The sequence below is a fragment of the Dendrobates tinctorius genome, unplaced genomic scaffold (assembly GCF_039654945.1).
Source record: "Dendrobates tinctorius isolate UK_male_01 unplaced genomic scaffold, ASM3965494v1 ptg000101l, whole genome shotgun sequence".
Classification (NCBI taxonomy): domain Eukaryota; kingdom Metazoa; phylum Chordata; class Amphibia; order Anura; family Dendrobatidae; genus Dendrobates; species Dendrobates tinctorius.
Window position 1 is genome coordinate 101901 of NW_027361769.1, and position 25801 is coordinate 127701.

A 25801-nucleotide genomic window follows, 5' to 3' on the forward strand; every position below is an offset into this window, starting at 1 on the left:
ACCCGAAGAATAAAACTGCTTTATCAATTTTACCACACCTGGAACGGTATAAACGCCCCCCCCCCAAAAGAAATTCATGAATTGATGGTTTTTGTTCATTCTGCGTCCAAAAATCAGAAGAAAAAGCGATAAAAAAATGTCAAAAAATTATAGCTCTCAAAATGTGGTGATGCAAAAACTATTTTTACAATGAAAAGCGTCCTTTAGTGTGTGACAGCTGCCAAACGTAAAAACCCGCTATAACACCTCATTCACATGTCCTGATATTTCTGGTACTGGTACTGTGGCGGCGATCGGCACAAGCAGGGGAGAATGATGAGAGTCGTGTTCAGCACCTGGCGCTGGGGAACAGCGCTTACTGTAACGCTTCTTCCCCGATGCCGATGCGTGTCACATGAATGACATCCATGTGTTTTATGTGTGCACGTATGCTGGCCCACGCTGACATTCAAAATCGACGTCAGCGTGTTTTGCTCATGGACACACGGTCCGTGGAAACACACTGACATGTGCACAGACCCATTCTCTTGAATAGGCAAATAGCGCTCCGTTCCTCCCGAGTCTCTCCGCATGGCTGCCCAATGGTATAAAATTCTGTGACACACCTATGATGTCTATATGATCACTGCAAACCCTAGATGAATTCATTGATTGGCGTAATTCATAAAATGGGGTCAATTATAGGGGGTTCTGCTGTTCTGGCACCTCATGGGCTCTCCCAGTGTGTCATGACACCTGCAAACCATAACAGTAAAATCTAGCGCTCCTTCCCTTCTGAGCTCTGCCATGCACCTAAACAGTGGTTTACCCCCACATATGGGGTATCAGCGTACTCAGGACAATTTGCACAATAACTCTTGGGGTCCAATTTCTTCTGTTACCCTTGAGAAAATAAAAAATTGGCTTAGAAAAGATCATTTTTGTGGAAAAAAATATTTTTTACTTTTATGGCTCTACGTTATAAACTTCTGTGAAGCACTTGAGGTTCAAAGAGCTCACCACACATCTAGATAAGTTCCCTGGGGGGTCTAGTTTCCAAAATGGGGACACTTGTGGGGGGTTTCCACTGTTTAGGCACATCAGGGGCTCTCCAAACGGGACATGACACCATCAGACCATTCCATCAAAGTCTGCATTCTAAAACGTCACTACTTCCCTTCCGAGCCCCAATGTGCACCCATACAGTAGTTTTCTGCCACATATGGTGCATCAGCGTACTCAGGACAAATTGGACAACAACTTTTGGGGTCCAATTTCTACTGTTACCCTTGGGAAAATAAAATATTGGGGACTAAAAATCATGTTTGTAGAAAAAATGATTTTTATATTTTCACGCCCAGACGCTATAAACTTTAGTGAAACACCTGGGGGTTCAAAGTTCATATCACACATCTAGATAACTTCCTTGGGGGGGTGTATTTTCCAAAAAGGGGTCACTTGTGGGGGTTTCCAGTATTTAGGCACATCAGGGGCTCTCCAAACGCAACATGGCGTCCAATCTCAATTCCAGCCAATTTTGTGTTGAAAAATGTACAAAAATACTTGGCACTAGTGTTGAGCATTCCGATACCGCAAGTATCGGGTATCGGCCGATACTTGCTGTATCGGAATTCCGATACCGACTTCCGATATTTTTTCAATATCGGAAGTCGGCATCGGAATCGGAAGTTCAAAGTTGATTGACAGCCTGACGTCATCATGATGCGCGGTGTGTGCGCATCATGATGCGCCGTCATTTCGGGCCTTCCGGGGGTCTCTGCCGGCCTGCCGGGGGGCTGTGTGGACTGCCCGGGGTCTGTACCGGCCTGCCGGTGGTCTGTGCACCCTGTGGGGGTCTGTACCGGCCTGCCGGGGGGCTGTGCCGGCCTGCCGGTGGTCTGTGCACCCTGTGGGGGTCTGTACCGGCCTGCCGGGGGGCTGTGCCGGCCTGCCGGTGGTCTGTGCACCCTGTGGGGGTCTGTACCGGCCTGCCGGGGGGCTGTGCCGGCCTGCCGGGGGGCTGTGCTGATGTCCGGGGGTCTGTGCAAGCATCGTCCGATGGGACTATAAGTCCCATCTGGCGATGCCTGCTACCATGACAGTGATTGACACATTAGCCAATGATAGGACAGTAGTAGTCCCATCATCCGGCTAATGTGTTAAATGTTAAAAAAAAAAAAAATATACTACATACATACTACATGCATGCTACATACATACTACATGCTACATACATACTACATATATACTACATGCATGCTACATACATACTACATATATACTACATGCATGCTACATACATACTGCATGCTACATACATACTACATACATACATACTACATACATACCACATATATACTACATACATACTACATGCATGCTACATACATACTACATACATACTACATACATACTACATGCATGCTACATACATACTACATACATACTACATACATACTACATGCATGCTACATGCATGCTACATACATAACACATATATACTACATGCATGCTACATACATACTACATGCTACATACATACTACATATATACTACATACATACTACATGCATGCTACATACATACTACATGCTACATACATACTACATATATACTACATACATACTACATGCATGCTACATGCATGCTACATATATACTACATGCATGCTACATACATACTACATGCTACATACATACTACATATATACTACATACATATTACAGACATGCTACATACATACTGCATGCTACATACATACTACATACATACTACATACATACTACATACATACCACATACATACTACATGCATGCTACATACATACCACATACATACTACATACATACTACATGCATGCTACATACATAACACATATATACTACATGCATGCTACATACATACTACATACATACTACATGCATGCTACATACATACTACATGCTACATACATACCACATACATACTACATACATGCTACATGCTACATACATACTACATATATACTACATGCATGCTACATACATACTGCATGCTACATACATACTACATACATACTACATGCTAAATACATACCACATATATACTACATACATACTACATACAATACATTCATACAATACATACATAGACATACAGTACATATAACATAGAGTAACATACTTACCAATACTTGTCACATTGTTCCCCGAAGCCATTGTCTTTTACGGAATAAATATTAACATAACAAACCACAAAAATACTCACCCACGATCCGAAGCAGTCCACGAGTGTGTCCCACGACGATCTTGGGTAGAGAACTGCAGCATCAGCTGATGCTGCCGTTCTCTACGGGCTGCAGGAATCCAATGACGGAAGGTAGGTATCCTTCCGCACTGTATTCCTCCGCCACTTAAAAAAAAAAAAAGTCCCTAGTCTCACTTTATGCCATTGCTGCGTGGGAAATTCCCACACAGCAATGGCATAAAGTGAGACTAGGGACTTTTTTTTTTAAGTGGCGGAGGAATACAGTGCGGAAGGATACCTACCTTCCGTCATTGGATTCCTGCAGCCCGTAGAGAACGGCAGCCATCAGCTGATGCTGCAGTTCTCTACCCAAGATCATCGTGGGACACACTCGTGGACTGCTTCGGATCGTGGGTGAGTATTTTTGTGGTTTGTTATGTTAATATTTATTCCGTAAAAGACAATGGCTTCGGGGAACAATGTGACAAGTATTGGTAAGTATGTTACTCTATGTTATATGTACTGTATGTCTATGTATGTATTGTATGAATGTATTGTATGTAGTATGTATGTAGTATATATGTGGTATGTATGTAGCATGTAGTATGCATGTAGTATGTATGTAGCATGCATGTAGTATGTATGTAGCATGCATGTAGTATGTATGTAGTATATATGTGGTATGTATGTAGCATGCCTGTAGCATGCAGTATGTATGTAGCATGCATGTAGTATATATGTAGTATGTATGTAGCATGTAGTATGTATGTAGCATGCATGTAGTATGTATGTAGTATGTATGTAGCATGCATGTAGTATATATGTAGTATGTATGTAGCATGTAGTATGTATGTAGCATGCATGTAGTATATATGTAGTATGTATGTAGCATGTAGTATGTATGTAGTATGTATGTAGTATGTATGTGGTATGTATGTAGCATGTAGTATGTAGCATGCATGTAGTATATATGTGTTATGTATGTAGCATGTAGCATGCATGTAGTATGTATGTAGTATGTATGTGGTATGTATGTGGTATGTATGTAGCATGTAGTATGTAGCATGCATGTAGTATATATGTGTTATGTATGTAGCATGTAGTATGTATGTAGCATGCAGTATGTATGTAGCATGTAGTATATATGTAGTATGTATGTAGCATATATGTAGTATGTATGTAGCATGTAGTATATATGTAGTATGCATGTTGCATGCATGTAGTATATATGTAGTATGTATGTTGCATGTAGTATATATGTAGTATGCATGTTGCATGCATGTAGTATATATGTAGTATGTATGTTGCATGTAGTATATATGTAGTATGAATGTAGCATGTATGTAGTATGTAGTATGAATGTAGCATGTATGTAGTATGAATGTAGCATGTATGTAGTATGCTTATTGTATGTATGTAGCATGCATGTAGCATGTAATTTTTTTTATTTTTTTTTGTACATTCAACACATTAGCCGGATGATGGGACTACTACTGTCCCATCATTGGCTAATGTGTCAATCACTGTCATGGTAGCAGGCATCGCCCGATGGGACTTGTAGTCCCATCGGACGATGCCTGCACAGACCCCCGAAGCCTGCACAGACCACCGGCAGGCCTGCACAGCCCCCCGGAGCCTGCACAGACCACCGGCAGGCCGGCACAGCCCCCCGGCAGGCCGGCACAGCCTACCGGAGCCTGCACAGACCACCGGCAGGCCGGCACAGCCCCCCGGCAGGCCGGCACAGACCACCGGAGCCTGTACAGACCCCCTGGCAGGCCCGCACAGCCCCCCGAAAGGCCCGTACAGACCCCAGAGAGGCTGTACAAGGCAAAAACAGGGTTTTTCTTATTCCGATACCGGAAGTCCCATAGACTTGAATGGGACTTCCGGTATCGGAATCGGCGATACCGATACTTTTTTTTAAGATCGGCCGATCCATTCCGATCCGATACTTTGAAGTATCGGACGGTATCGCTCAACTCTACTTGGCACTCAAAAAATGAAGAAGCAGTATATTCTTTATTTAGCATCCAGACAAAAATAGACTCATATCGTATGAACGTTTTCGGTCCAACAACGGACCTTCATCAGAAAGGTTTTTTTGGTTTCTTTTGGTAGAAAACTGCAAAAGATACAGATAGGGTAATAGATATCCTTAGGTGGTAGCAAAGTCTATGCTGCTGGTATTATATAGAGGCTGGAGCACGAGTCTATCTGGTTGGAATTAGATAAATGTGCCGTGTAAGGAGCACCCTGGATTCCTCCTGCAGGCAATAAGCGCTGTATGTTTGCAGAGCCTGCACTCCTAGCGCTGTTAACCCATTCCTGTAGCCCTGCTTTCTCCAGTCACATTAGTCTAACTCCAACCAGATAGACTCGTGCTCCAGCCTCTATATAATACCAGCAGCATAGACTTTGCTACCACCTAAGGATATCTATTACCCTATCTGTATCTTTTGCAGTTTTCTACCAAAAGAAACCAAAAAAACCTTTCTGATGAAGGTCCGTTGTTGGACCGAAAACGTTCATACGATATGAGTCTATTTTTGTCTGGATGCTAAATAAAGAATATACTGCTTCTTCATATTTTGAGTGCTAAGTATTTTTGTACATATTTATGGGTTGGAAACCTTACTTGAGCACCGAACAACCTTCCATTTTCTCTGGAGTGCCGTGTTCTTTTGCCTACTTTGTGTTGAAAAAGTCAAACGGCGCTCCTTCCCTTCCGAGCTCTACAATGCGCCCAAACAGTGGTTTACCCCCACATATCAGGTATCAGCATACTCAGGACAAATTGCACAATAACTTTTGCAGTCCAAATTCTCCTGTTACCCTTGGGGAAAAAAATAATTGGATCTGAAGTAATGTTTTTATGAAAAAAAGTTAAATGTTCATTTTTTTTTAAAACATTCCAAAAATTCCTGTGAAGCACCAGAAGGGTTAATAAACTTCTGACATGTGGTTTTGAGCACCTTGAGGGGTGCAGTTTTCAAAATGGTATCAGTTTTGGGTATTTTCTATCATATAGACCCCTCAAAGTGACTTCAAATTTGATGTGGTCCCTAAAAAAAAATGGTGTGGTAGAAATGAGAAATCGCTGGTCAACTTCTAACTCTTATAACTTTCTAACAAAAAAATTTTGGTTCCAAAATTGTGTTGATGTAAAGTAAACATGTGGGAAATGTTATTAAGTCTTTTGTGTGACATATCTGTGTGATTAAAGGGCATAAAAATTCAAAATTGGAAAATTGCACAATTTTCCACCAAATTTCCATTTTTTTCACAAATAAACGCAAATCATGTCAAAGAAATTTTACCACTAACATGAAGTAAAATATGTCATGAGAAAACAATGTCAGAATCACCGGGATCCATGGAAGTGTTCCAGAGTTATTATCTCATAAAGGGACAGTGGTCAGAATTGTAAAAATTGGCCCGGGCATTAACGTGCAAACCACCCTTGGGGGTAAAGGGGTTAATGGCTAACTTAAAAAAAGGTAACACATTGCAAGCTTTCCAGACTACTCAGGTATCTTCAGGGATAGAATAATACAAAATCTGAAGAATCACATAGCACAGACATAATGCAATAGGTAAGACAAATGACGTGAAGTAGAACTATCATTATGGGAGAGGGATAAACAGTGGTGGCCATAAATATTGGAACAGTTCATAGATTAGGAGTGTGAAAGTTTTATTGTCCCCTGATAGGGGTCTGGTTCTGTGTTGTGATGCCCCCACAGGGTCAGAGGAGAAAATTCCTTAATTGATATAAAAAGACATGAATCCATGCGACACATTCATTCCTGCTTTGAGAGTGTCAAAGGCTGTCATGAGTTTATACTCCCAGATCCTTCTGTTTCTCTGAGAATTGAAGTTACCTTTTTCATACAAGTAATTTCATGTCCATGGTGCTGTGATCAGGGCTACAAAAATGTTTTGCCACAAGTAGATCTATTCTTTTTTCTCTTATTGTGTAGTTGTGAGAATTCATCTTTGTCCTAAGTTTTTGCCCTGTCTCTCCCACATACAGACCCCAGTTGGACAGTTGGTACAAATAATTAAGTACACCATTCTTAAATATTTGTGGAGCTACAACATTTGACATTTGCCTGCATTTTTATATCTACACATGGTTTACACAAATTATATTTTCTTGTCTTAACTCTATACTATTTACCATAAGAAGCTGTGTATTTTTGTAATTATCTGTATGTATACATGATTGATTACCACTTCAGTCTCTGTAAAAACAATCCCTTTTAATCCCTTTCCGACATTGGGCATAAATGTACGCCAACGTCGGACTCCCTTCCTTTGATGTGGGCTCCATCGCTGAGCCCACATCTTTTCCGACACATGTCAGCTGTCAACTACTCCACCTGTGGCACGCACACAGAGATGGGGTAACAACAAGTGTAGGAAGATGACAGTCCATTGAGTCCATACAAGGTGCAAGGCCAGTTGATCCGAGGATCCCAACCTTGCTTCTCCAAACGTATCCATGGATCAGCGATGGTCAATGGAGCAGATCTGTATTCTTCCAACCGAGGCTGAAAACCCCTAGGTTATTTCCTATAGAATGATAGATCCGTGTCCCTCGTAATGGAGTCATGATGTAAATGGCTGCGGCCCTGTCTCTGGTCCTTTTGGGATGTATAGATGTCTTGGCAGAATCTCTCTGGCTGTTTCTCTCTGAGATGCGACGGGTATCGGAAAATGGCGCAATTCTTTTATACTTTACCTAATAAAGAGGAGTTATTTTTACTGATAAATATTTGTTTTGGGTCATTTATTTTCTGTTGGTATTTGGTTTATTCTGTAAAACTTCCATATAATATTCTCACCTTGAATTTATCCTATAAAACTCCCATATAATATTCTCACCTTGAATTTATCCTATAAAACTCCCATTTAATATTTCATCTTGGACGCACGCCGCGTGCATCATGTTTTTGTACAATTTCTGAATAATATATATAGGTTTTCCTCATCTGAGTTATTTTTGAAGGTCAACAAAATACGATTTTCCTGTAATTCATTTCTCACGCTCTCGGTATAATAATGACTTTTCGCTGTGTGGGATTTTTGATAAAAAGGTTGACAACTAGTTGGACAACCCCTTCTCATTCCTCATGTTTGGTCCTGTTAAAATAAAAACACTTACAAAAACCTCCCATGCTGGCTCCGTTTCAGCGGTGTCGGCACTTGCGTTCTTGGCACTTTTGAGGTTTTTACGTCATGTGAGCCATGTGCCCAATCAGCACTGACGTCACTGTCCCCACCTTCGGACACATCAAGCATCATGAGGCCGTCAGAGAGCAGCCGCAGCCCTGGCTTCATGTTCATGTTCAATATGTCCGAAGGAAGGAGCAGTGAAGATGCTGCTGATTGGGTGCAGGGCTCGTGTGATGTGAGAACCTCACATAAGCCCCGGGACAGTGAGTCTCAACACCGCTGAAGTGGAGCCGGCACGCCAGTGGAGTATGAGTGTTTTTATTTTAATGAGGCCAGACATAAGGAATGAGTTCACTGAGAAAAAAAAAAATATATATAGCGTATTTTTTGGACTATAAGACACACCTAGGTTTAGAGGAAATTAGAAAAAAAATTGAAGCAAAAAATGTGGTCAATTCTGTACTTAATATCCCCTATCCTGGTATATATGGTCCCCTCATCCCTACCCTGGTATACATAGATCCCTCATCCCTACCCTGGTATACATAGATCCCTCATCCCTATCCTAATATGCAGGGTCCCATCCTATTGTGGCATGATTGGCCCCATCCCGCTCCTGGTATGCAGTACCCCATCTCATCATAGTATGCATGGCCACCATCCTTATCCTGGTATGCAGGGCCCTCATCTCTTCCTAGTATATGCAGTGCACCATCACTATTCGGGTATGACTGGCCCCACATTCCAGTCCTGGTATGCATAGCCCAATCATTTTAATTGGCCCCCATCCTGGTATCCATGGCCCCATCACAAAACATTAAGAAAAAAGCATTACACTTACCTACCCGGCACTCCCTTGCTGAATCCTGCTCTGATACCAGCAACTGCTTTATGCTTGTAAGCAGCACATGGCAGGGACATAATGCGTTGCTCACAAGCAGAGCACAGCTGCAGGAGTACTCGCCGTTAAAACTATATCAACATTATGAACATAAAAAAGGTGTCTCTGATGCTTATTAACAGTTGACTTCCAAGTAAAACATTTCCCACATTAAGAAAATGAAAAAAGCTTCTCCTCTGTGTGACTGCTCTGATGTCTAACAAGAAGCGCTTTCCGGTTAAAATATTTCCCACAATCTGAACAGGAAAAAGGCTTCTCCCCTGTGTGAGTTCTATGGTGATTAACCAAATCTGATTTCTGGTTAAAACATTTCCCACATTCTGAACAGGAAAAAGGCTTCTCCCCTGTGTGAGTTCTGTGGTGAGTAACAAAATGTGATTTACGTGCAAAACATTTCCCACATTCTGAACAGGAAAAAGGCTTCTCCCCTGTGTGGCTTCTTTGATGGCGATCAAGACTTGTTTTCCATTTAAAACATTTCCCACATACTGAACATGAATATGGCTTCTCTCCTGTGTGAATTCTATGGTGTTCGTTAAGATTCCCTTTCTGGTTAAAACATTTCCCACATTCTGAACATGAAAAAGGCTTCTCTCCTGTGTGAGTTCTTTGATGTTCATTAAGATTCCCTTTGTGGTTAAAACATTTCCCACATTTTGAACAGGAAAAAGGTTTCTCCCCCGTGTGACTGCTCTGATGGCGATCAAGATGCCATTTCCGGTTAAAACATTTCCCACATTCTGAACAGGAAAAAGGCTTCTCCCCTGTGTGAGTTCTATGGTGCTTAACCAAATCTGATTTCTGCCTAAAACATTTCCCACATTCTGAACATGAGAATAACTTCTTTGCCTCAGGAGTAGTTTGTTTTTTATTGCCTCTTTTGTGACTTTGATTTTTCTTAGTAGTCAGTAATGAATCAGAAGATGGGATCTGTTTCATAGGATCAGATGACAGATCTTTGCTGTGAATGGATGATGATATATCTGGAGTAATAGCAATCACTTCAGTTGTATCTTGTAGGATCTCAAGATCATCAGATTTAAAAGTTGAAGATGTCAGCTGTCCCTCTGATCTCCTGGTACAGTCATCTGCTAGGATAAAAAAAACAATTATTTTTAATAAAATATCCTTGAGTTTTATATTTTTGAACATTTCTACTTAAACTGTCCATAAAAATGGCAAGCTATGTAAAAAACTATATTTACCAAGACAATGACAGTTCACAGTCTAATAGAAAACCTTGTTGGATGAACCAGTAGTGTGTGGTGTTCAACTGTCCGTTCATTCTGCCTCCCAAATATCAAATATAAAGAAACCAATCAATGTTATGTAGGCGAAAATAATACCAATTCTCATCTCACAAAAAACAAGTCCCCACTCAGGTCCATCATCTGTCAATGGAAAAACAGAGGTTCCCACACTATTAGTGGCTCAAAGGCTGTTGAAAAGCAGCAGAGTTTCTATAAACCAATCCGGCAAAATCCGCTCTCACTTCGGAGTCTTGCAGTGTGCGCAAACAACATTTAGGATCCCTGTATTTAGCAATATTATAGTGAGAAGAATCCACTTAATTTGCGGTGTGTCCTGGAGCACAATCTGGGCACTATGTGCTGGGTAAGAAAATGGCAAATGTGTAATTTTCACTCTCCAACATCCACTGCATGTTAATTTCTGGAAAGTGGCTGTGCAGTCAAAATATTCACTCCTCCTACACAAGTGGTCTAAATTGTTGGTACCCCTTGTTTATTGACAGGATAACCCACAATGGTCACAGAAATAACTTGAATCTGACAAAAGTAGAAATAAATAAAAAATCTATGAAAATGAGCAAATGAAAGTCAGACATTGCTTTTCACCCAGGCTTCCACAGAATTAAAAAAAAATAAACCTCATGAAATAGACCTGGACAGAAATTATGGTACCCTTAACTTAACCTCTTCATGACTGCCAACGGTAGATAAACGTCGGCGCTAGCAGGACTTTGTGCAGCGCAGTCGTTTGTCTACGGTCGGCAGTTTTGTGCTCAATCGGGACCCCACGTACCTTATAACTAGGGGATTCTGCCGCACAACGCTTCCTGTGACCCTCGACCTCATTGAGATCTGATTGGTTCAGGTCCTTATGACGTCAGCGTCACACCAGCCAATGAGACAAATCACTAGGAGAGTTTGTTGTAGCAGTGAACTTTCCCGGGCGATCTGCCCCATAAAAACGCTGTTTCTCCTCAGATCTCCTGTCAGTGAGAGATTATAGGAGAATCAGTGTTACAAGAGCTGCTGGGAACAGCTGTGTCAGTCAGCGATTGTGCTATAAAGTAAAAAACAGATAAGGCAGGTTAGGGTTAGTGCTATAGTTAGGGTTAATGTTGGGGCTAAAGTTAGGGTTGCTGTTAAGGTTACTGTTAGGGTTACTGTTAAGCTAAAGTTAGGGTTTATTCTAAAGTTAGGGTTAGACTAAAAAATTAGGCTTTTCTCAATTGTCTCCCCAATAATTTGGTCACGTCAGTCATGTCAGAGTTTTCTATTTCCGGTAAAAAAAATAAAAACGAATAAAATGGCCGGTCAGTATTATAGTGCAGATGAGGCTTATGCACTTTTATGTTCTGACAGTGAAGAAAGTGCAGTGTCAGATGGCGATGTGGATTTCGAGGGCTTTAGTAGTAGCGACAGTGATAGCTCAGAAATGAGCAGTGATTCTGGTCCATCCTCACACACAAGGACCAGTACAACAAGAAGGACAAATAGCGCTTCTGGAGAAATGTCTCCAACTCAGGGAACAATGCCCAGTACTAGCGCTGTTCCTAGTGCTCGTGAATTGGTGCACACCAATATCCAAGGGGCTTTGCCTCTTGATGTAGCATTTCCCAGATGGGAGGCTTCGGATTCAGCTACTCCATTCATCCCTAATTTTAATGCCATTCGTGGTATAAATGTGGAGGTGGAAAATTTTGGACCAATTATTTTTTTTAATTTGTTTCTGACAGATAGCTTGCTAGAGCATATTGTCCTACAAATTTATATGTGTCCCAATTCATCAGCCAGAATCCACAATCCTATTATGCTAGGTCAAATTTATGGACACCAACTAATGTCCTAGAATTTAAAACATTTTTAGGACTTACATTCGCTATGGGGCTTGTTAACAAACGAACATTCAGTCTTATTGGTCCAACCGCCCTGTTCAAGCCACCCCTATGTTTTCTGCCGTTCTTCCTAGGACCCGTTATGAAATGTTCATGAGATTTTGGCATTTTAACGACAATAGTCAATGCCTGCCCAGAGATGCCCCAGAACATGACAGACTATTCAAAATCAGACCCATCATCCAAGACTTGACAGAAAAGTTCTTAAAGCTCTACACCCCAACAGAAAACATTTCCATTGATGAGTCCCTTGTAAAATTCAAAGGAAGACTGCACCTCAAGCAACTTATTCCTTCTAAGAGGGCAAGGTTCGGAATAAAGCTCTATAAAATGTGCGAGAGTTCAACCGGATACACATCAGCTTTTCACATTTATGAGGGGAATGATAGCCAACTAAACCCACCAGGAGGCCCTACTTATCTGGGGACATCTGGAAAAATGGTTTGGCAGCTACCTCTATTTAAAAGTCTGGTTGAACATAACATAGGGGCTTGTGGGACCATTCGCAAAAACCGTCAGGGGTTTCCACAATCATTGGTCAGCAAAAAGTTCTGAAAGAGGCAGTCAGGGGCTTTACGCAATGGAGAGCTGCTTGCCCTTAAGTACAAGGATAAATAAAATATATTTTTATCCTGAGCTTGATCCACACAGATGCCACAAGGGCGACTGCAGACCAACAGGGATCCACTACTCCAAAACCTGTGTCTGTCATTGACTACAACAAATATATGGGGTGTGGACCTTGAAGATCAGGTTCTACAGCCATACCAGGTATCAAGAGAATCATAGATCTGGTATAAAAAGTTAGTCATGTATTTGTTTCAGGTGGCCACATATAATTCTTTTGTGTTTTACAAAAAAGCCGTAAATGCAGATACTTTCCTTGATTATCAGGAAAAGGTCACTGAAAATCTTGTTTTTGAAAATGTTGTCCCCGCCAATCCTTTAGAATCTGAAGATGTCAGAAGACTCACTGAGCGACATTTTATTGCACTCATCCCAGCAACTGAAACAAGAAAGAACCCCAGAGAAGATGTCGTGTATGTTCCAAGAGAGGAATGAGGCATGATCCCCGCTATTATTACCCACAATGCCCATCACTGCCAGCCTTATGCCTCCATGACGGCTTTACAATCTTCCACACAGAACCACGTTTTTGAACTGTTTTGACATTCAAGCATTTGGTTTATTTAGTGACAGACACATTTGAGTAGAGCTGACTTAACAATTTCCGGGGGTAGGTGGGGGGAGGTCTCCAGATACACAAGCTGGGCACAATATATTGGGCACTACAATGACATTTTTGCAATTTTTGCTATAAAACTTCTACTACGAGTTTCTGGAAATCAACCATGTAGTGAAAATGGTCACTATATCCATAGATGAATTCCCAGAGGGGTGTCATTTCCAAAATGGGGTCAATTCAGGGGGGATTCTCTTGTTCTGGCACTTAGCGGCTCTCCAAAGTGTCATAAAAGCAGAATCCTCCCTGAAGTGACCCCCATTTTGGAAATGGGGTTAAAACAACATTTTAGTGGTAAAAATGTAATTATTTCTTCTTCACTGCCCAATGGTATAATTTTCTATGGAACAGCTGTGGTGTCAGTATGCTCACTGCACCACTAGAAGAATTCATTCAGGGAAGTATTTGGCAAAATTAAGTCACTTTTGGGGCTTATGCTGTTCTGGCACCTCAGGGGCTCTGACAATGTGACATGTCACCCACAAACAATTCCAGCAAAATCTGCTCTCCAATATGACGCTCCTTCCCTTCGGAGCTCTGCCATGCGCCCAAACAGTGGTTTACCTCCACAAATGCGGTGTCTGCATACTCAGAACAAATTGCACTACAACTTTTGGGGTCCAATTTCTCCTGTTACCCTTTGAAAAAAAATGGAGGGCGAAAAGATAATTTTTTGCTGTAAAAATATGATTTTTTTATTTTCATGGCTCTAGGTAATTAACTTCTATGAAGCACTTGGGGGTTCAAAGTGCCCACTACACATTTCCTTGGGGGGTCTAGTTTTCAAAATGGGGTCCCTTGTGGGGGGTTTCCACTGTTTAGGCACATCAGGGGCTCTCCAAACGTGACATGGCAACCGCTAATTATTCCAGCATATTTTACATTCAAAAAATCAAATGGCGCTCCTTCCCTTCCGAGCCCTGCCGTGCACCCAAACAGTAGATTTCCTCATATATGGGGTATCGGCATGCTCAGGAGAAATTGCAAAACAAAGTGTATAGTCCATTTTCTCCTGTTAACCTTGCGAAAGTAAGAAAAAATTAGGTGTAAAGGAAAATTTTTGTTATTTGAAAAGTAAATGTTTATTTTTCCTTCTACATTCCAATCATTCCTGTGAAGCACCTGAAGGGTTAATAAACTTCTTGAATGTGGTTTTGAGCACCTTGAGGGGTGCAGTATTTAGAATGGTGTCACTTTTGGGTATTTTCTGTCATATTTACCCCCTCGCTGTTTAACTTTTAACCCTTATAACTTCCTAACCAAAAAATTTGATATAGTTGATATAGACGCTACTGCGCAGGCGCCGCCATCACCGGTGACATTGTGCTGGATGTAATTTTTTTCTAAGCCTCACAATAGCCACAATATTATAGACATTATCAACAATAATATCAATGCTATTATATGCATTATGTAATAATGGGGGCAGGTCAGGCTGGTTTCACACTTGCGTTTTTTTTCCTTTTACATAGGTGTGCATACACATGCGTTTGTACGCGTTTGTATGCGCATTCTTTTTTTGAAGTGTGCGCTTGGGCACACAAAATGCATCCTGTTGCATTTTTTGTGTGTCCGACTTGCCCCAAAAAAACGCATGCGCACGCAATGCGTTTTTCTACAGCTAAACACCCATTATAGTCTATGGGTGCACACGTATGCGCAAAAAAAGCACCAAAATCCACAAAAAAACGCACAAACGCATGATGCGTTTTTTATGTGCGTTTGCACTGCGCACGGTGTGCAGCGCAAAAAAACGCAAGTGTGAAAGTAGCCTCAGTGAGGAATCAGCGACCTGTCATAAGCCAATACAGATGAATATGTAATCAGAGCACCACATAAAGCCCCGCCCACAGCCCCGCCCCAGAGCACGAGAATCTCATTACCTGAAAGCTACAAATACAGATTACACAACAGTAAACCAGAGTTGCCCTCATTTATGGTGGACCATTGGAGCTACTATGGATCCTGAGCAGAAGATTAGAGAAAATAATATTGCTCCCCATTTCAGGAGAGATTGTGCAGTAATCTGAATTCCTTAGGATCAGAAACAATGTAATTGGTTGTAAGTTCTATAGAAAAGGGCTTTCAATGCCCAAAGTCATTAGAACAGTTTTGGGTGGAGGAGAATGTTGTGGTCTAGAGGCAAAATGGTGATCATGGTAATACGGCCGGACTACACCACCGATAAAGCAGCCACAGCCGGTGACTGAGAGGAATCTGTGACTTCTCTGCATTCAGTGGTTACTACTCACCTGGGTAGTCATATGTGGGAATCTCCTCTTTACACCACTCATCATCTCTCACATATGTCTCTGTAGTATTAATATGGGTCAGATCTTCACCCTGAAACAAACATTGTAAAAGTCACCGACAGATGGAGAAGTCCCATCTATGATCAGCTCTAATCCTGCCATCTCCACCGTTCTCATTACACAAGTATAAAACATATAATACTGGTGGATAAAACAAGACTGAGCACAAGACCTTCACAGCCGCCTACACATCATAGGGGAGATCTCCTGACACCTTCTCTCCATCTACCTGATGATCCTGAGGAGCACTGGGATCTTCTTGGTTACAGTCCTGTGGAAGAAGAGGACGGGGACATCTCTCTGGTGTTGTCCTCTTACTGGATAGATCTGGAGGAAACACATACAGGGACTGAATTCATTCTCTACATACAGATAATTATAGGCCGTGTGTATTTAGTCCTGTCTATTACCTGGTGATGTGAGGGGCTGGGGAACCTCCATTATGACGTCCTTGTACAGATCTCTGTGTCCTTCTAAATACTCCCACTCCTCCATGGAGAAATAGACAGCGACATCCTGACACCTTATAGGAACCTGACACATACAATGATACCGTCATCCCCCCGATCTCTTCATAGTGTTACTGTATAATGTCCCAGCATTCCCAGCAGTGTCACCTCTCCAGTCAGCAGCTCAATCATCTTGTAGATGAGTTCTAGGATCTTCTGGTCATTGATGTCCTCATGGATCAGGGGGTGAGGTGGAGGCCCCGTGATTGGGCTCAGGGGTCTTCCCCATCCCTCAGACACAGGGTCCTGACAGCGATCACTAGAGGTCTTCTTCACCACTGTGTAATCCTGGTTATGGAGAGACACATTAATAAATCTCACTACAGACATTTCCAGAGTCCTCACCTCTCCAGTTCTGTCCATCTGTTATTCCCATAGATAAGAATGATGTAATGTGACATCATCAGAATCTCTCACCTCTCCAGTGAGACGGAAGAGGATCTCTAGGGTGAGGTGTAACATCCTCTCCACCATCTTGTCTCCGTCCATATCCATCCTTGATGGGTAAATTTGCTGATGACACAAAGCTAGGAGGGATAGCTAATACTAGAGAAGAGAGAGAGAGGATTCAAAAAGATTTAAATAAACTGGAGAAGTGGGCAGCAACTAACAGAATGGTTTTTAACAGGGAGAAATGCAAAGTACTACATCTGGGCAATAAAAATGAAAAAAGCATATACAGAATGGGAGGAATAGGGCTAAGCAACAGCACATGTGAAAAAGACTTGGGTATACTAATAGATCACAGACTGAATATGAGTCAACAGTGTGATGCAGCAGCAAAAAAGACAATTCTAGGATGTATTAACAGAAGCATACAGTCTAGATCATGTGAAGTCATTATTTCCCTCTACCCCTCTTTGGTCAGACCTCATCTGGAATATTGTGTCCAGTTTTGGGCACCACATTTTAAAAAAGACATCAACAAACTGGAGCAAGTTCAGAAGAGAGCGACCAGAATGGTGACCGGTCTGCAAACCCTGTCTTATGAGGAAAGGTTGCAGGATTTGGGAATGTTTAGTTTGCAAAAGAGAAGACTGAGAGGAGACTTAATAGTTGTCTACAAATATCTAAAGGGCTGTCACATTGTAGAAGGATCAACTTTATTCTCATTTGCACAAGGAAAGACTAGAAGCAATGGGATGAAACTGAATGGGAGGAGACACAGATTAGATATTAGAAAAAACTTTTTGACAGTTAGAGTGATCAATGAGTGGAACAGGCTGCCACGAGCAGTGGTGAGTTCTCCTTCAATGGAAGTCTTCAAACAGAGGCTGAACAGACATCTGACTGGGACGATATAGCGAATCCTGCTTTGAGCAGGGGGTTGGACCAGATGGCCCAGGAGGTCCCTTCCAACTCTACGATTCTATGATTCTATGAAATCAGGAAAATTCTCTTCTGTAGAAGATCTTCACTGAGAGGATCCGATATTGTAGAGACCTGAATGAGAAGAAGATGATCCGATGTAACACCATAAGAATCCTGTGTAATAATACAATTACTGGAGATAATAAGGGAAACATATGAGGAGATTTATTATCTTACAGGGTTTAGTTTTCTCCCCTGACATCTACTAATAAAACCTATATATTTAGGCCACAGACAACAAGCAGTTTCCTCCTCGGAGTCGGCAGCTGAACACGTTCCTCATAGACTCATCTTCCATAACGCTAATTCTCGTCTCATTACCGACACTGGAATCGGCATTAGCAATACTGCAGGAGAGATTCATTACACGCGACATGAGAAATAACTCCTTCATGATGAGGACGACATCTTCATCTTCTACTGCGGCTCTAGAGACAGATGTGGCCAGAGTCGGTCACTGCCTCCATCCCCACCGGCCGTCTATATGAAGGTTTCCCGTCTTCCCCGCACTGGAATCTTCTCTCACGTTAGATCTCAGCTCTGAGTCACACACAGAAGTTTGAGGCTTTTCTGGAAGAACAGGACAGGAGAGATCTGAGGCCGATGTCTCCATGTACAGGGTTTCCCCTCGGGATAAGAGGCTTTTCTATCCCTTTCCCCCAATTAGAGGGGACACCTGTGGATATCGGGGTCTTTACCGGCTGCAGTCCTGGGGGGATTTACTCGGTAACGTGGACGTTGTCAGCTGCTCTGTGCGCACAGGACCTGTGATGAGGTCACAGGAGGGGAGGAGTCAGGGGTCACATGATCAGGGGCCTCAGTGTGTGCAGGACTCTGCTGTGCTGGTTGTCATGGTGCTGGATGAGGGGAAGTTTCTGTGTGGGGTCAGGAGGGGTTTACAGGGTGGATGTAGCAGAGCCGTGTGTGTACGAGGTGTACGGAGCAGAGCCGTGTGTGTACGAGGTGTACGGAGCGGAGTCGCGTGTGTACGAGGTGTACGGAGCGGAGCCGTGTGTGTACGAGGTGTATGGAGCGGAGCCGTGTGTACGGGGTGTACGGAGCGGAGCCGTGTGTGTGCGAGGTGCACGGAGCAGAGCCGTGTGTGTACGAGGTGTACGAAGCGGAGCCGCGTGTGTACGAGGTGTACGGAGCGGAGCCGTGTGTGTACGAGGTGTATGGAGCGGAGCCGTGTGTACGGGGTGTACGGAGTGGAGCCGTGTGTGTGCGAGGTGCACGGAGCAGAGCCGTGTGTGTACGAGGTGTACGAAGCGGAGCCGCGTGTGTACGAGGTGTACGGAGCGGAGCCGTGTGTGTACGAGGTGTATGGAGCGGAGCCGTGTGTGTACGAGGTGTATGGAGCGGAGCCGTGTGTACGGGGTGTACGGAGCGGAGCCGTGTGTGTGCGAGGTGCACGGAGCAGAGCCGTGTGTGTACGAGGTGTACGAAGCGGAGCCGCGTGTGTACGAGGTGTACGGAGCGGAGCCGTGTGTGTACGAGGTGTATGGAGCGGAGCCGTGTGTACGGGGTGTACGGAGCGGAGCCGTGTGTGTGCGAGGTGCACGGAGCAGAGCCGTGTGTGTACGAGGTGCACGGAGCTGAACCATGTGTGTATGAGGTATACAGAGCGGAGCCATGTGTGTATGAGGTGTACGGAGCAGAGCCGTGTGTGTACGAGGCGTACGGAGCGGAGCTGTGTGTGTACGAGGTGTACGGAGCGGAGCCGTGTGTGTACGAGGTGTACAGAGTCCGTGTGTGTACGAGGTGTACGGAGCGGAGCCGTGTGTGTACGAGGTGTACGGAGCGGAGCCGTGTGTGTACGAGGTGTACGGAGCGGAGCCGTGTGTGTACGAGGTGTACAGAGCGGAGCCATGTGTGTACGAGGTGTACGGAGCGGAGCCGCGTGTGTACGAGGTGTACGGAGCGGAGCCGTGTGTGTACGAGGTGTACGGAGCGGAGCCGCGTGTGTACGAGGTGTACGGAGCGGAGCCGCGTGTGTACGAGGTGTACTGAGCGGAGCCGCGTGTGTACGAGGTGTATGGAGCGGAGCCGCGTGTATACGAGGTGTGCGGAGAGGAGCCATGTGTGTACGAGGTGTACGGAGCGGAGCCGTGTGTGTATGAGGTGTACGGAGCGGAGCCCTGTGTGTACGAGGTGTACGGAGCTGAGCCGTGTGTGTACGAGGTGTACGGAGAGGAGCCGTGTGTGTACGAGGTGTACGGAGAGGAGCCGTGTGTGTACGAGGTGTACGGAGCGGAGCCGTGTGTGTACGAGGTGTACGGAGCGGAAACGTGTGTGTACGGGGTGTACGGAGCGGAGCCGTGTGTGTGCGAGGTGTATGGAGCGGAGCCGTGTGTACGGGGTGTACGGAATGGAGCCGTGTGTACGGGGTGTGCGAGGTGTACGGAGCGGTGCCGTGTGTGTACGAGGTGTATGGAGCTGAGCCGTGTGTACGGGGTGTACGGAGCGGAGCCGTGTGTGTGCGAGGTGCACGGAGCAGAGCCGTGTGTGTACGAGGTGCACGGAGCTGAGCCATGTGTGTATGAGGTATACAGAGCGGAGCCATGTGTGTATGAGGTGTACGGAGCAGAGCCGTGTGTGTACGAGGCGTACGGAGCGGAGCTGTGTGAGTGTGTACAAGGTGTACGGAGCGGAGCCGCTTTTCTGTGGACCCCTCTGTATACCCCCATCTTCAGTCACAGACCCCTCTGTATACACCCGAATACACCCAGCTTCAGTCACAGACCCCTCTGTGTATGCTGTATCGGTCGCAGACCCCTCAGTGTGCTCTTTATACACCCGTATACCCCCAGCTTCGGTCGCAGACTCCTCAGTGTGCTCTGTATACACCCGTATACCCCCAGCTTCAGTCGCAGACCCCGCGTCTCACACTGTACACACCTGTATACCCCCAGCTTCAGTCTCAGACCCCTGTGTGTATGCTGTATACACCCGTATACCCCCAGCTTCGGTCGCAGACTCCTCAGTGTGCTCTGTATACACCCGTATACCCCCAGCTTCAATCGCAGACGCCTATGTGTATGCTGTATACACCCGTATACACCAATGTTTGGTCGCAGACCCCTCTGTGTACTCTGTATACACTTGTAAGCCCCCAGCTTCAGTCGCAGACTTCTCAGTGTGCTCTGTATACACCCGTATACCCCCAGCTTCAGTCGCAGACCCCGCGTCTCACACTGTACACACCTGTATACCCCCAGCTTCAGTCTCAGACCCCTGTGTGTATGCTGTATACACCCGTATACCCCCAGCTTCAGTCGCAGACTCCTCAGTGTGCTCTGTATACACCCATATACCCCCAGCTTCAGTCGCAGACGCCTATGTGTATGCTGTATACACCCGTATACACCAATGTTTGGTCGCAGACCCCTCTGTGTACTCTGTATACACCTGTATACCCCCAGCTTCGGTCGCAGACCCCTCTGTGTATGCTGTATACACCCATATACCCACAGCTTCAGTCTCAGACCCAGTGTCTCTCACACTGTATATATCCGTATACCCCTAGCTTCGGTCACAGACCCCTCTGTGTACACTGTATACACCCGTATACCCCCAGCTTCAGTCGCAGACCCCTCTGTGTACTCTGTATACACCCATATACCCCCAGCATCGGTCTCAGACCCCTCTGTGTACTCTGTATACACCCATATACCCCCAGCTTCGGTCTCAGACCCCTCAGTGTACGCTGTATACACCTGTATACCCCCAGCTTCGGGCGCAGACCCCTGTGTACGCTGTATACACCTGTATTCCCCCAGCTTCGGTCGCAGACTCCTCAGTGTGCTCTGTATACACCCGTACACCCCCAGCTTCGGTTGCAGACGCCTCTATGTATGCTGTATACACCCGTATACCCCCAGCTTCAGTCACAAAACCCCTCAGTGTATGCTGTATACACCCATATACCCCCAGCTTCAGTCTCAGACCCCTGTGTGTATGCTGTATTATTATTATTATTTATTTATTTATATAGCGCCATTGATTCCATGGTGCTGTACATGAGAAGGGGTTACATACAAATTACAGATATCACTTACAGTAAACAAACTAACAATGACAGACTGATACAGAGGGGAGAGAGGACCCTGCCCTTTCGGGCTGATATGCTACAGGATGGTGGGGAAGGAGACAGTAGGTTGGTGGGTTGCAGCGGTTCCAGTGTTGGTTGAGGTGATATCACCGGTAGTGGTGAGAGAGAAGGAGGTAGCGGGGGTCATTGCAGGCTGTAGGCTTTCTTGAAGAGGTGGGTTTTCAGGTTCCATCAGAAGGATCCAAATGTGGTTGATAGTCGGACTTGTTGGGGCAAAGAATTCCAGAGAATAGGGGCTATTCGGGAGAAGTCTTGGAGGGTATACACCCGTATACCCCCAGCTTCAGTCACAAACCCCTCTCTGTACTCTGTACACACCCGTATACCCCCAACTTCAGTCGCAGACCACTCTGTGTACACTGTATACACCCGTATACCCCCAGCTTCGGTCACAGACCCTTGTGTTCACTGTATACACCTGTATATCTCCAATTATGGTCGCAGACCACTGTGTACAATGTATACACCCAGATTCGGTCGCAGACCACTCAGTGTACGCTGTATGCACCTGTATACCCCCAGCTTTGGTCACAGACCCCCCTGTGTATGATGTATACACCCGTATACCCCCAGCTTCGGTCATAGACCCCTCTGTGTATGCTGTATACACCCGTATATCCCCAGCTTCGGTAGCAGACCTCTGTGTACACTGTATACACCTGTATACCCCCAGGTTCGGTCGCAGAACCCTGTGTACTCTGTATACACCCGTATACCCCCAGCTTCGGTCGTAGACCCCTGTGTATGCTGTATACACCCGTATACCCCCAGCTTCGGTCACAGACCCTGCATCTCTCACACTATAGAACTGATGCCGGACACACACGGTAAAACTGTGGTCGTCGGTCTTCTCATCTCTCGCACTTATGCTGATAAAATAAGATGGAATCAGACGAACCCTCCTACAAAACGTGAGAACAAAGTCATTACTACAGGACTGTGTGAGAAAGGGATTTATTCTACAAGAAACGCTGGGGCCACAAATGAGAATAACATAATGTCATTCATCTTCTCTTTCACCACAGATATTGACAATGAGGGCGACTTCCACTTTTCCGCAATGTGGATTTTAGTGGCCATACATAAGTAGTTTACTAGCTTCTGAAAGCTTTTTGGAAGCCGGGAAGGCCTGGTTCCCAGTAAAAGGGTAGAAGGTTCCAGATCAACTGGTCAACCATACATCTGTGCTATCAGACGCTTCACCTTCTCCCAAAGTCCAGAAACCACCGTACAAGACCATCAAATATGTCTCATGTCACCAGATATTCCACAGCCCCTAAAATAGTCTCTCGAGATTTTAGGAAAAATGCTGTGAATTTTTTCCAGTACATAATAGACTCTGTGCAATAGTTTTAAGGAGGTCTCAACAAGGGAAGTCTGGTGACTACCTTTCAATAGGGTGTCACAGCTACGATACCATTCATCAATTGACTGTTCAAACCCCAGATCCTCCTCCCACTGTAACATAGTGTATACTTCAATTTTGTATCATGTTGTGGAGTGTTTATAGCATAGTACAGTCATGGCCAAAAGTTTTGAGAATGACACAAATCTTAATTTTTTACAAAGTCTACTGCTTCATTTTTTCTAATGGCAATTTGCATATACTCCAGAATGTTATAAAGAGTGATCAGCTTAACAGCAATTACTTGCAAAGTCAATATTTGCCTAGAAAAGGAACTTTATCCCCCAAAACACATTTCAACATCATTGCAGCCCTGCCTTAAAAGGACCAGCTAACATCGCTTCAGTGATTGCTCCATTAACACAGGTGTGGGTGTTGATGAGGACAGGGCTGGAGATCAATCTGCCATGATTAAGTAAGAATGACACCACTGGACACTTTAAAAGGAGGCTGGTGCTTGGCATCATTGTTTCTCTTCTGTTAACCATGGTTATCTCTAAAGAAACACGTGCAGTCATCATTGCACTGCACAAAAATGGCCTAACAGGGAAGAGTATCGCAGCTAGAAAGAATGCACCTCAGTCAACAATCTATCGCATCATCAAGAACTTCAAGGAGAGAGGTTCCCTTGTTGCCAAAAAGGGTCCAGGGTGCCCAAGAAAGACCAGCAAGTGCCAGGACCGTCTCTTAAAAGTGTTTCATCTGCGGGATCGGGCTACCAGCAGTGCAGAGCTTGCTCAGGAATGGCAGCAGGCAGGTGTGAGTGCATCTGCACGCACTGTGAGGCAGAGACTCTTGGAGCAAGGCCTGGTCTCAAGGAGGGCAGCAAAGAAGCCACTTCTCTCCAGAAAAAACATCATGGACACACTGATATTCTGCAAGAGGTACAGGGAGTGGACTGCTGAGGACTGGGGTAAAGTCATTTTCTCTGATGAATCCCCTTTTTGATTGTTTGGGACATCTGGAAAACGGCTTATTCGGAGAAGACGAGGTGAGCGCTACCACCAGTCTTGTCTCATGCCAACTGTCAAGCATCCTGAAACCATTCATGTGTGGGGTTGCTTCTCAGCCAAGGGAATGGGCTCTCTCTCAGTCTTGCCTAAAAACACAGCCATGAATAAAGAATGGTACCAGAATGTCCTCCGAGAGCAACTTCTCCCAACCGTCCAAGAGCAGTTTGGCGATCAACAATGCCTTTTTCAACATGATGGAGCACCTTGCCATAAAGCAAAGGTGATAACTAAATGGCTCAGGGAACAAAACATAGAGATTTTGGGACCATGGCCTAGAAACTCCCCAGATCTTAATCCCATTGAGAACTTGTGGTCAATCATCAAGAGACGGGTGGACAAACAAAAACCTTCAAATTCAGACAAAATAAAAGCATTGATTTTGCAAGAATGGACTGCTATCAGTCACGATTTGATCCAGAAGTTGATTGAGAGCATGCCAGGGAGAATTGCAGAGGTCCTGAAGAAGAAGGGTCAACACTGCAAATATTGACTTGCTGCATTAACTCATTCTAACTGTCAATATAACCTTTTGTTACTCATAATATTGTTGCAATTATATTTCTGTATGTGATAAAAACATCTGACAAAAATATATAAAAACCAGAGGCCAGCAGATCATGTGAAAATATAATATTTGTGTCATTCTCAAAACTTTTGGCCATGACTGTAGATCAATGAGATTGTTCCCCTGCCCAAAGGGTCATTTAGACATTTATTTTCAAAACTGGTTGCCCTGAGAGTAGTACCGCTCGGGAGGATCTGCTTTGCAAAGTGGGAGATCTGGTTCAGTCGCATTACCTCCCTAGCTGGAGGTTCAAATGTTTGAACAAATTCCTGTCTGTCAAGTAAGATATTAAATGGGGATCACAAATATTTTAGTATATGAATACCTTTCAGCTTCTACCAAGAAAACATTTGTGGCTCAAGGCCTGGTGGGAACATGGGGTTTTGTAATATAGCTGTCAGGGGAGAAGGGCTTGATTGTAAGTTATATTTAAACCTGACTTTCCTCCAAAGAAGCAACAAGTGGACTGTAAAAGGAGCCACATTCATTAACCCCCCGTGGAAGTCGGTCTGTGGTCCACATTGGGCCTGATAAAGAGAATGGTTTGGAGAGAAATGATTCCAGAATAACCCATCTCGGACTATTGGGATATGAACACGCACTTATTAATGGAGCAATCTGTGCCGACTTGTAATAAAGTGTAAAATTTTCTTTTCTGTGACGGAACATAAGTTTTTGCACAATTCTGGGTTCTTTTCCGAGCCAAAGAAGCTTAGACATCTGTGAATGAGTGAACGTTCTGGCTGGTACCATAATTGGGAGGGACCTAAATAGATGTAAGAAGCGAGGCAGCGACACCATTTTTAATGCCTGTATTCTGCCGAGCCAGGATAACTTTGAGGAA

The 25801-nt window shown here is 44.3% G+C and overlaps 1 protein-coding gene across 1 annotated transcript in view; it reads right to left on the reverse strand.

The window, feature by feature from the left end:
* Positions 1-8814: 8814 nt before the first annotated feature.
* Positions 8815-25801, reverse strand: part of LOC141099680 (uncharacterized) — a 94769-nt gene continuing 77782 nt past the window's right edge. Inside the window, exon 3 of the mRNA XM_073587642.1 lies at positions 8815-10369. Within this exon, the coding sequence (XP_073443743.1) occupies positions 9437-10369 (933 nt within the window). The 3' untranslated portion in view covers positions 8815-9436. The remainder of the gene's footprint in view (positions 10370-25801) is intronic.